The following is a 12,269-nucleotide window of genomic DNA, read 5'->3' as shown; positions in this document are numbered from 1 at the left end:
AGTGTGTCACTGGGGCTGGGCTTTAAGATTTCAAAAGCCCAAGCCAGCTCCAGTGGATCTTTCTCTTCCTGCCTGATGCCTTAGGATCAAGATGTAGAACTTACACCTCCTTCTCCAGCACTGTGTCTGCCTGCATGCAGCCATGCTTCCCACCATGATGATGATGGACTAAACTTCTGAAAGTTAAGCCAGCACCAAATAAATGTTTTCCTTTATAAGAGTTGCTCAGATCATGGTGCTTCTTCACAGCAATAAAACATTGACTAAGACTCTTTTATGTTTCCACTTTGGAGGTAAACTATTTCAAGTTAACCCTAGTATATAAGAAAGGATATTCGAGCTGGGTACAGTGGCCCACTCCTTTAATACCAGCACTTGGGAGGCAGAGGAAAGAGGATCTCTGTGGGTTCAAGAACCAGAACTACATAGTAAGACCCTGTCTCAAAAAAACAAAAAGAGAAAAAGAAAAGACAATGGATCAAGTTCTCAGTTCTACCAACTCTTAGCTAAATAACTAACAACTTACTTGATACCTATGGAGTTAGTTTCTGCCATCTGTAAACCATAGTTTTTCTTGGTGAGTTTTAAAATAAATATAAGGCAATTGTGACACTATTACAGAATTTTGTAAACACGTAAAATTAGATAAGGATAGGTGTTGTGGTGCACAACTTTGACTCTAGCACTGAGGAAGCAGAGGCAGGTGAATCTCTGTGAGTTCCAGGCCAGCCTGGGCTACACAATAAGACACTATCTCAAAAAAATAAATAAAATTAAGTAAAATTAGATAATAAAAAAAATCAAAGAAACTCTCTGCTTCATCTAAACACTATGATATTTCAGCCAGCAACAAATAGGACCCAAAAGAAAAGAAAAGAACACATGTAAGACCTAGGCGGTGTCACTTATACATGGGTCACATGACCAGGACAGCACCTCATAGTTTCTACATTATGTAATGGGACAACAGTAAACAAACAGTCAACTTTGCCACACACACACACCACATAGCTTGAACAAATTACTTAACTTCTCTGAGCCTTTTACCTATATATAAAATAGGGACATTAGGAGCTGGAGAGACAGCACAGCAGTTAAGTGTGTTTGCTGATCTTACAGAGATCAGTTCCCAGCATCTGCTTCAGGCAGCTCACAACCATCTGTAATTTCAGCTTCAAGACACCTGACATCATTTTCTAGTATCCATGGGTACACAAACAACCATGTGCTCATACACACAAAAACACATAATTTTTTTTCATTCTTTGGTTTTTCAAGTCAGCATTTCTCTGTGTGATACTGGCTTCCCAGGAACTCACTCTGTAGACCAGGCTGACCTCAAACTCACAGAGATCTTCCTGCCTCGGCCTCCCCAAGAGCTGGGATTAAAGGTGTGTGCCATTACTGCCCGCCTATAAAATAAAATTTAAAAAATATACCTGGAGATGCATACCTTTTTTTCTTTCTTTCTTTTTTTCAAGACAAGGTTTCTCTGTGTAACCTTGGCTATCCTGGAGTCTCTTTCTAGATCAGGCTGGCTTCAAAATCACAGAGTTCGTTTCTGCCTCCCAGGGTGCTGGGATCACAAGCATGCGCCACCTTGACTGGCTGGAGATGTGTGCCTTTAATCACAGCACTCAAAAGGCAGAGACAGGCAAATCTCTGTGAGTGTGAGGCCTGCCTGGTCTACAAAGCAAGTTCAAGGCCACCCAAACTTACATAGTGAGAGCGTGTCTCAAAAACACCAAAAAGCCAAATCAGAAACAAACAACACTCAGAATTATTTTTTAAAGGGAAATTAATATCTATCCTCTACATTAAATAAGCTGTTATAAGCATACAGTACTTTGTAGAGGTCACAATGATAGTTATTAAGATAAAGCTACAGACAGATAGAAACACTTTTTCCTTTGAAGTCTGACCTTTAACTTGGTATGTAGGCAAGGATGCTGTTACACTTTTGAGTCTCCTACCTCTACTCCCAAGTGCTAGGATTACATTGAGAGCCATCATGTGCGCTTTGTGTGGTGACTGGGGCGTCACACCTATGCAAGCACCCCACAGCTGAGCTATGATCCACCCAGCTTATGCAGTGATGGATATTAAACTCACAGCTGCGCGAATGCTGGGCAAGCACTCTACAGCTGAGATGTTTCACTGGACCATAAAACTATACTTTAGCCTAATATAAATAAATACATGTACACGTCTCTATTAAACCATCCTCAAGTTCCTTTTTAAGAAGGAGTGATTTACGCATATAATCCCAGGAGACTCAGGCAAAGGACTGTTTCAAGTTTTAGGTCCTCTTGGATACCCAGTGAGTTGCAGAACAGCCTGGACTAGTGTAAGACCCTATCTTTTTTTAATGTTTTGTTTTGTTTTGTTTTTTAAATAGCAGACAACACAAAACTTTGTTGTAAATTCTCAATATAAGAACTAGATTTCTAAGCCAGGTACAGTGGCAAAATCCTATTTCAAAAAGACAAAAAAAAGAAAAAAAAGGAACTAGATTTCTGCTCTGACTGCACAGCTTTAAAGTTGCAACTTACTTTCATTCTGTAGTATGTTAATGGCATCATCCATTATGCAGTCTGGAGAGAATCCTGCAGTCTTTGATAATAATCCCAATAATGATGCAATTTTCAGTCTCACAGATGGATCATTTTCCTAGAAAAAAAAAAGTACCTGTCATTTGATGCTCTGCTCTTAGCCATCAAACACACAGGACACAGGAAACTGACATCCCAAAGGATATTCAAAGATCCAACTACTCTAGAGCTTCATTTCTGAAAAATTAACTTCGTACACCTCAAGGGAGAGCCTTACTCCATCAATGTTACATTCAATACTGCAAATGGAAATTTGTATGTCTTCCTGATGTCATTATTCTAAAACTGAAAAATGTGCATTTGACACTAAAAGTACCTTATCTCCACTATTCAGTCAGTGTTGGGTGTCACAGCCATTTCCCCATCAACATGGCTGGCCCCGGACACCCAGCATCACTGCAGGAACCGCCACTCTCGAATGGCTGGTGGGTAGGAGCTACAGCGGCCACTGTCATCACTAGAAAGAACCCTTCATCACCAACTTTTGTGGACCAGCAGGTCCTGATCAGATGGGGGGGGGGACAAGCAACTGACTGAGAACAGATCATGTGCCTGGGCCCCAGCTGCAAGGGAGAAAGAAATGAGATGTCTGGTCGTTTCAGCTTAAAGAATAGGAGGTTAATCTCCAAGACTGCTGTGGCAAAATAGTTCTCCCAAGGACATAAAAGAACAAGCCCCTTTCTTTATCATACTGTAAAGTTAGGTATGCGGCATAAAACCCAACACTGAAAAGATGTTTAATGAATATACATGAAATCGGAGAAGGGATCTCATCAGTGTTGCTATTAAGTAATCTTTCTACACCAATGACAAAAGAGCTTAAATTTGGACTGGAAAAACCAACTGCCATCTAAATATGACCAGCACCATCCTATACAATGTTGGTTGTGGTTTTGTTTTCTCTTTCCCATTTATTTATTTGTGTGTGTGCGCACATGTGTATGTGTACCACAGCACATAGGTGGTGGCCAGAAGACAAGTTCTGGGAATTGGTTCTCTGCTTCCACCTTGTTGACGATGGGTCTCTCCTGTGTCTCTTGTGCTGCATACTGCTCGCTGGCCCACAAACAGCCACGTGGTTCTCCTGCTTTTGCTCCTAACTCTCCATAGGAGCCCTGGGTTACAGATGGGATTAAAAGTGTGCACCACCACTGCCCAGCCAGCATCAGCTTCTTTATGTGGGTTCTGGGAGTTAAATTCAACTGGTCAGATTTACGCAGCAAGTACCTCTACCTACTGAGCCAACCTCACTGACATGGTTTTTGATTTTCTGAGAGAGGGTCCAAGGTGGCCTGAAGCTCACTGTGTAGCTCAGGCTGGCTATAATCACTAATCCCCTGCTTCCACCTTCCCAGCACTGGGGTTAGAGGCATGCACCACACCAGCTCATCTAGTTCCTAAGGAAGCAACCAGACATAGGCAGGCCTAAAGCAAGGGAAAGGAAAGCAATACGGTCAGAAGATCTAACATCCTGCATGCTATGCCTTTTAGTATAAGTGTTACTTTGGGCACATCTTTTTTTGTAAAATTGATCTTAAGGTTTAAGTTCAGAGAAAGCAAAAGGGGTTGAAACCAGCCAGAGCTAGCATAATGATAAACCATTACAAAAATAAATATAAGGAGCTAGAGAGATGGCTAGGTGGTAAGGAGCACTTGCTTCTCTTGAAGAAGACCTAGGTTTGACTAACACTTAGGTGGCAGCTCACAGCATTTTTAACTCCAGTTCTAGGAAATCGGATGCCATCCTGGGCTGCAGAGCAAGGCATTAAAGGAAAAATGTCATTTTGCTTTAAAAACAAAGTAAGAGAGCTATTACAATAGGCATGAAGGCCTTAAATTAAACCAGGAACGGCAGGACGATGGGCACGATACATTCCAGAGTAGAACACCGAAAAGAGACACGGCTGATGCTAAGTCTTCCTTCTGTTCTCACTTCACCCTACACACAGAGCTCACAGTATCTTGAGCAAGTCACTTACATGCCTGTCTCTACTTCCTACCCTGCAAGTTTCTGAGGATAGTATGTACCTCATTTTAATCTTGGTCTCCACAGTTCCCAGCGAATGAATCAATACCTTCCTGCTTATCTGCAACACCAACCCATTCTACAGACACAGTACAGTTCTTACAGATGATCCCACCAGCTCCTCAAGACCTTCTTACCTTGTAATAGTGTTCCAAGAGAATCCTGACTACCCCCTCCACACTTTCCGCCTCTACAGGCTTCCTGGCAAACTGGAGCAGGTACTGCAAAGCATCTGCAGGGGACGTGGCCTTGCACAGGTCTATGTGGAGAGCAGCAGATTTGCTTGGTTTTGTTAGTCGGAGCTTCTTAGTAGTGATTTCCTCCTGCTGTTGCTGTAAAGAAGGTCAGGTGTGAAAACAGAGTTGGTAAGTTTAAGTTGGGTTTATTAGATGGAACTAATATTTCCCTTCTAACACATATGCTTAGCTAATAAAACTTAAGATATATAGTATCTTAAGACCAGTAAGATGGCTCAGTGGGTACAAGTGCTTGCTGCCAAGCATGACAATGACCTGAGTTCCAGCACCAGAACCCAGATAGTAGGAGAAAAAAACAAAACAAACAAACAAACAAAAAAACAAATCTTACACACACACACAAATACACATGCACACAAAATAAATGTTTTTTTAAAATGTTTACGTTTGTATAGAAGGGAAACAATCACTATAGGTTCCTTGAGTCCTGACATAATGGGCAGGCACAGAAAAAAACTGTAACATAAGTTAATTGTCAGCTGGGTGGTGGTGGAGCATGACTTTAATCCCAGCGCTAACGAAGCAGAGGCAGGCAGATCACTGTGACTTCAAGGTCAGCCTGGTCTACAAAGTGAGTCCAGGACAACCAAGGCCACACAGAGAAACCCTGACTCAACACACACACACGAAGGAAAAAAAGAAAACACGGGCTGGAGAGATGGCTAGGCAGATAAGAACACTGTCTGTGCCTCTTAAGGTTCTGAGTTCAATTCCCAGCAACCACATGGTGACTGAAAACCATTTATATTGGAACCTGATGCCTTACTTCTGGCCTGAAAGTGTACATGCAGATAAAGCACTCATACATAAAATAAATAATCTTTGAAAAGGGATAATTGTCATACTCAATAATTTTCTTTACTCTAATATATTATTTTAGCATAGGTAGCAATCACCTCCGTCAAATTTGCTCTATCAGGATAATTGTAGTCAGGAACAGTATATAAAATAAAAAAAAATTTGCCATTCAAGTCAAAAAAATTGTACAATTGTAGCCTGGTGAAGCCCTCTCATCTATAAAAGGGCCTTCCAATACCATTCCAAAGGGATATATGAGAAGCCTAAGTTATCCAGTCTTTACTGTACACACCCTCCCTCCTCATCTTCGTAATGAAAAGGAAAACACCAGGAGTACAAAGATTTCATTCTATCAATCTATGATAACTCTACAGACAAAATTTTAAAAATGAATTTCTCCAACAGCTGGGGGTACTCACCTGTGACCTAGCACTTGGGAGATAGAAGCAGGAGGTTCTAAAACACAAACTTACTTGGACTACACTGGCTCAAAACTAAGGAATCATTTTCTCCCCCAGGGGATACATAAGGAAGAGAATAATGTTATGACAATTTACCACTGTCATAACATCTTACGGAGCCAGGCCCTATCATTACTACCATTGAGGAGCACAGCCTGGTGGGGACATATATACACTGGCGACTGCAGGAGCTCTGGGTGATTGAGCTCAAACAACTGGGCACAACAGAGTAGCATGAAAGCAGCAGAAGAAACTAACCTCTTGCTGAACTTTCAATCAAGCCTTGAAGCAAAAGCAAAGGGCCACTTGGCACAGAATAAAAAGTAATAAAGAGGGGGCTGGAGAAATGGCTCAGGTTAACAGCACTGGCTGTTCTTCCAAAGGTCCTGAGTTCAATTCCCAGTAACCACATGGTGGCTCACAACCATCTATAATGAGATCTGATGCCCTCTTCTGGTGTGCAGGTGTTCATACAGGCAGAGTACTGTACACATAATAAATACATCTTTGAAAAAGAAAGCAATAAAGAATGGCACGTTTTGTGTAAAATAGACACTTACAAAGGTCCACAGATGTATGAAACACGACATGATAAAAAAGGAACGAAGGGAGAAAGAGGTGACACTATATATAGATATGAATGCTCTGAATGTCTCTAAGCTGAAAAAAAAAAAGCAAAACAAATTCTGTTAAGCTATTCTATAAATTCTGTTATAGCTTATTCTACCTATATTTACCACAAAAGAAAAAGAATGGGAATGGCTATAGAGATGGTTAGTAGTTAAAGCCCTTGCTACTAATTCAAAGGACCCACGTTCAGTCCCTAGCACCCAGGTCACGTAGCTCACAAACATGTTTAACTCTGGCTCCAGTGATCTGACATCTTTTTCTGGCCTTCACAAGCATACAAACACATGGAATACATACACAGACAAACACACAAATAAAAATACATCTTTAACGAAGAAAGAAGGTGAGGGAAGGGAGGGAGGAGGGAGGAAAGGAAAGAATACAGAGCTAGAAAGTCCCAGAGAATAAGCCACAGATGCAGGCGCTCTGAAAAGGTAGCAAAGCTTTCTGACTCTTAGCTCATCCAAAAAGTTCAGAACCAATTACATACAAAAAGGAAGAACAGAGTATCAAAGCCAATTCTCAGTCCAAGTTATTACATGGGAGCTGCTGGGAATGTAGCTCAGCTTATAAAGTCCTTGCCTAGCATGCCCAAGTCCCTAGGTTCAATCCCCAGCCCTGCATAAACCAGGAAGTGGAGGCAGGTTTAGAAGCTAAAAGTCAACTTCAGCTACCTAGGGCACCTGGACTATATGAGACCTTGTCTGTTGCAGGATATTTGATCACACGGTGAACCCTGAGATTGTGTACTGGGAAAACCTGTTTCTACTTGTGGTGTGGCTCAGGCGTAGCACACAGCTTTAAACCAAGAACTGTTTATTGCAAACAGGTGGCTGTGGTGGTGTGGCTCAGCCCTAGCACCCACCTTTAATCTAATAACTTTAGTTAGTTAGTTACACAGAACTGAATAAAGTTAACACTAGGTCAAGAGGCAGAGAAAGCAACAAGTTGACAGGAAAGTGAACCTGGAAAAAAGCAATAGTGGGAGGAAGTCTGGATGGATAGAGAAATGCACAGGAAGTAGAAAGGAGGGACATCCAGTTTGAGGCAGTTTTCCACAGCACGGGAGAAGGAGATTTTTACCTTCTGGGACATTGGCTGAGTAGGAAGGTCAGCTGGGTGCTTTCTTTGCCTCTCTGAGCTAGCAGGCTTTCACCTTAGCATCTGGCTCCTGAGTCTTTATTGGTAAAATTGAACATTTGGGATTTTGTTTAAAAACACTTGTCTTGTTTATTTGCTTTCGTTCTTTGTGCCATTGTTTCTGGTTGTGGTACTGTTCCTGAGTCCCTGTCCTGCCTGTGTCTGGTCCCCGAAGCCCTATTCCTTCCAACTCTCCACACCCTACTCCCCAACCTCCACTCCCCCTCCTACCTTCCCACTCTCCCCCCCAATACACACACCAAGACAAGAGTTTCTCTGTGTAGCTCTGGCTGTCCTGGAACTTTTTGGGTAGACCAGGTTGGCCTCAGAGATCAGTCTGCCTCTGCCTACTGAGTATTGGGATTAAAGACATATGCCATGCCCATCTCCAATCACCCTGGCTGAGACCTTGTCTTTTTTACTTATTTATTTATTTATTTTAATTACACTTTATTTACTTTGTATCCCAGCTGTAGCTCCTTCCCTCATCTTCTCCCAATCCCACTTTCCCTCCCTCATCTCTTTCCATGCCCCTCCCCAAGTACACTGGTAGGGGAAGTCCTCTGACCCTAGCTTATCAGGTCTCATCAGGACTGGCTGCATTGTCTTCCTCTGTGGCCTGGTAAGGCTGCTCCCTCCTCAGGGAGAGCTGATCAAAGAGCCTGCCACTGAGTTCATGTCAGAGACAGCTATGAGTCTCGGCATCTGCTTTGATATCTTGTTGGGTAGTCTTTCAACTACCTCTTGTTAGGCTCCTGTCCTGTTCCCTGTTTTCTCCCTCTTCTGATGTCCACCCTGTTTGCCTTTCTGAATGAAGATTGAGCATCTTACCCAGGGTCCTCCTTCTTGCTGAGCTTCTTTAGGTGTACAGATTTTAGTATGTTTATCCTATATTATATGTCTAATATCCACTTATAAGTGATACTATGTGTGTCTTTCTGTCTCTGGGATACCTCACTCAGGATGATCTTTTCTAGATCCTACCATCTGCCTGCAAATTTCATGATTTCCTTGTTTTTAATTGCTGGGTAGTATTCCATTGTGTAGATGTACCACAATTTCTGTATCCATTCCTCAGTTGATGGACATCTGGGTTGTTTCCAGGTTCTGGCTATTATGAATAAAGCTGCTACAAACATCGTTGAGCAAATGTCCTTGTTGTGTACTGAGCATATTTTGGATATATGCCTAGGAGTGTTATAGCTGGATCTTGAGGTAGCACTATTCCTAATTGTCTGAGAAAGCAACAGATTGATTTCCAAAGTGTTTGTCTAAAAAAAGAGAACCCAGATTCAATTCCCAGCACCCACAAGGTGGCTCACAATGAGTTGTAATTCCAGTTCTAGAGGATCTGATGCCCTCTTCTGGCCCCTGTGTGCACTGCACATGTGGCACACTGACATACACGCAGACAGAACGCCCATACACATAACATAAAGAACAAAGAAATTGCACTCTTGTAAGAAAAAGCTAGCATAAATAGAAAGCTAATTTACCTACAGCCTATGAACAAACATGTCAAGAAAAGAGAAAGGCCAGACTGGGAAAGACACTAGGTAACTGAAAGCTTAAAGCTTGGTTTCAGGAAAAGGAGAAAATGCTAAAGAGAATGAAAGGATACTGATTTGCCAGTGTAGTTCTCTGTGTGACGATCACAGATACACTGTTCTGGCTCTCCAGTCAGACTATATTCTCCGAAGAGGCACGGGCTCTGATATATATATAGGACTTTGTAACCAAAGACTTTCCACCACATATGGTACACAGGTATCACCCAAGTATTAAATACATACATATATATATATACACACAAACATAATTTAAATCCCCCTGTTGAATGAATGAATGAGAAGCTTAATCCTTTTCCATCAGGCATGTTGATGCACACCTTTAATCCCCATACTTGTGAGGCAGAAGGAGACTGATTCCTGCATGTTCCAAGATCAGCCTGGTCTACACAGTCAGACCCTATCTCAAAAATAAATAAATAAATAAATAAGACTCCTTTTCTTAAATGGCACCACCTATTGAACAGAATCTGCATTTTAATAAAATCCCTAAGTGAGCTGGTTCTGTAACAGCTTGGTGGTAGAGCACATGCCTAAGCATGCATGAGGTCCTAGGTTCAATCCCCACTATTCACAAAAAAATAAAAAAATTAAGTATTCCTCAAGATATATTATTTTGTATGTACCTGTATATTATAGAAGTTTGAGAAGCAGAAGGAAGATCCACCTCTTCTATGGAGATACAACGGAGCACACTGACAGTTCGTTTCGGCTGTTTATTATGTGTATGAGTGCTCTGTTTTCATGTACACCAGAAGAGGGAATAAAGATTCCATAACAGATCGGTTGTGAGCCATCACACGGTTGTTGGGAGTTGACCTCAGGACCTCGGGAAGAGCAGCCAGTGCTCTTAACCGCTGAGCCATCTCTCCAGCCCGCCCACCGTCAGTTCTGACAGGGGCTCGGCCCACCTATGTTTAAAAAACTCCGGCGGGAGGGGGGGGGGATGACGGTATTGAGGCGCTGTGACTATCGCCTGCTTTGTCTGGGCTTCGAGCTCTACGGACCCCTTTACCAGCCCCTTGCGGCTCTGCACACAGGCCAGCTTGTCTCTGAAAAGTCAGGAGAACACGCGTCAGGAGGGGTCCTGCCACCAGCTGAGTACGGAAGACTGCAAACCTGACCCGACCTGGCACAGCCGAGCTGTGAGGCATCAAAACAAGCTGATAGTGTTTAAAATCATGCAACACTTCGTTTCTCCGAGCTGGTTTGTTTTGTCTCACGTGGGCTGAGAGCGACTCACGGGTAGGGCGCTTGCTTAGCACGCTTAAGACCGTGAAGCCTATCCTCAGATCTAAAGCAAACAGACAGACAAAAAGTCAGGAGTACACAGGACGGCGGCCTCGACCGAACACGCCCCCTGAGGTGCAGCCGGGGACCCTAGACCCGAGCCGCCTGCACGCAAGCTTAGGCGCGCATCTTAGAACTGGAGGACAGCGTGGGTGCGGGCAAGCCGGCCGCGTCGGCCGCTCCCCGGCCTTTCCCGCCAGAGCTTACCTGCACCACTTTAGTGAACTCCTCGTACACCCGCTTTTTAAGGTGCGCCGCCATGTCTGTGTCGGCTTCCGTACTCGCAGCCCGAGCGCACCGACTCCGCCGCAATCCCACAAGGCCCTGGGGCTGCGGGAGAGTCCGCGGCTCCGCTGCTCAGGCATGCTGTGAGCCGATTGGCTGCCTCTGCGGCGGCGGAGGCGGAAGTTAAGAGCGCGCCCAGAAGGCGGGGCGGAGCAACAGCCGGAGGCGGGGCTTCTGGGAGGCGGGGCCAAAACCCGGAACTGTGCTCTGCACGCTCCGCCGACATCCCTATCCTCGTTCAAAGTTCCCTGCTAGAATCTTAGGGTGAGTGTGGCCTTAGTGCCAGCTCTCCCCTGAAGTTCCTTTTCCTTCGCTCCAGTAACTTAAAAGTTACCCATTTCAAAAATTAAAAAACGTTATCCATCAAGTCGGGAGTGGGGTCTTCACCTTCAATCCCAGCGCCCAGAGAGGTAGAAGTAGGAGGATCTCAGTGAGTTCGAAGCCAGCCTGGACTACAAAGCCAGTCCAGGATACCCAAGGCTACACAGAGAAAACCTGTCTCTAACCTCCGCTTCCTCCCCTCCCCCCAAAAAAGTCCCATCAATAAGAAATAAGAAGAAAACGGAGAGAGAGGAAAATCTTCCTGTTGAATCAATAAAAGGTTTAAGATAATTTTTCTGAATGGTGCTACTCTGCGCGTCTGAAGATTTTAGAATGCTGGTGATCTCCTCGTGGGCCAAGCCTCTGTCAACTCTCAGTGTGCCCCACATATCTCTAGAGAAGAGACTAATACTTCCTCTGATGGCTGTGGAACAGTAGTAAGAATCTTGAGACTAAGGATGAAGTCACAGCGAGATATTGAAAAGCAAAAGTTTTGTTTTTATGGCCGGGCCAAGCTTAAGCCCCCCTTAGTAGGAGGATGAGGTGGGGTCTAAGCTGTAGCAGAGGAATTCTTATGTAGATCCTTTGTGACTTTTGCGATCAAGCAAAGCTTAACAAAAGCAGAACTTTTGAAACTGGCGGTTAGCATAAACACATTATTACAAGTTTTTAATATCATTGTGGTCAGCTAGTTTTGGAAAACTTCGTTTTTTTTCAAGTCAAGTTGACCTGGTTCTCAGAAGGTCTTTTTCGTCTGTTGGTTTGAAAAACAGTCTGGACAATAGGAACATAAATCTCATTTTACCAAAGAAATTTAAGTACAAATATAAAGACTCTTGAAACAAGCCTGGAAGCTGAACAAGGGGGAGAATGGAGGTCCT

At 43.5% G+C, this 12,269-nt stretch overlaps 1 protein-coding gene across 2 annotated transcripts in view; it reads right to left on the bottom strand.

Annotated features, from left to right (window-relative positions):
- Nucleotides 1-11,153, bottom strand: part of Ints4 (integrator complex subunit 4) — a 75,453-nt gene extending 64,300 nt beyond the window's left edge. Inside the window, exons 1-3 of one of the 2 annotated variants that reach the window (XM_021634796.2) lie at nt 10,990-11,153; nt 4,776-4,970; nt 2,553-2,670 (exon numbers count right to left, since the gene is read on the bottom strand). In XM_021634796.2, the coding sequence (XP_021490471.1) occupies nt 2,553-2,670; nt 4,776-4,970; nt 10,990-11,043 (367 nt within the window). In that variant the 5' untranslated portion in view covers nt 11,044-11,153. Of the gene's footprint in view, nt 1-2,552; nt 2,671-4,775; nt 4,971-10,118; nt 10,139-10,989 lie in introns of those variants that run through there. The other variant, XM_060367602.1, reaches the window with a different exon arrangement.
- Between the last annotated feature and the right edge of the window lie 1,116 nt (nt 11,154-12,269).

Source organism: Meriones unguiculatus, chromosome 14 (genome assembly GCF_030254825.1).
Source record: "Meriones unguiculatus strain TT.TT164.6M chromosome 14, Bangor_MerUng_6.1, whole genome shotgun sequence".
Lineage (NCBI taxonomy): Eukaryota > Metazoa > Chordata > Mammalia > Rodentia > Muridae > Meriones > Meriones unguiculatus.
The sequence above is the reverse complement of the archived record's forward strand: the minus strand, read 5'-3'. Positions and strand labels throughout refer to the sequence as shown.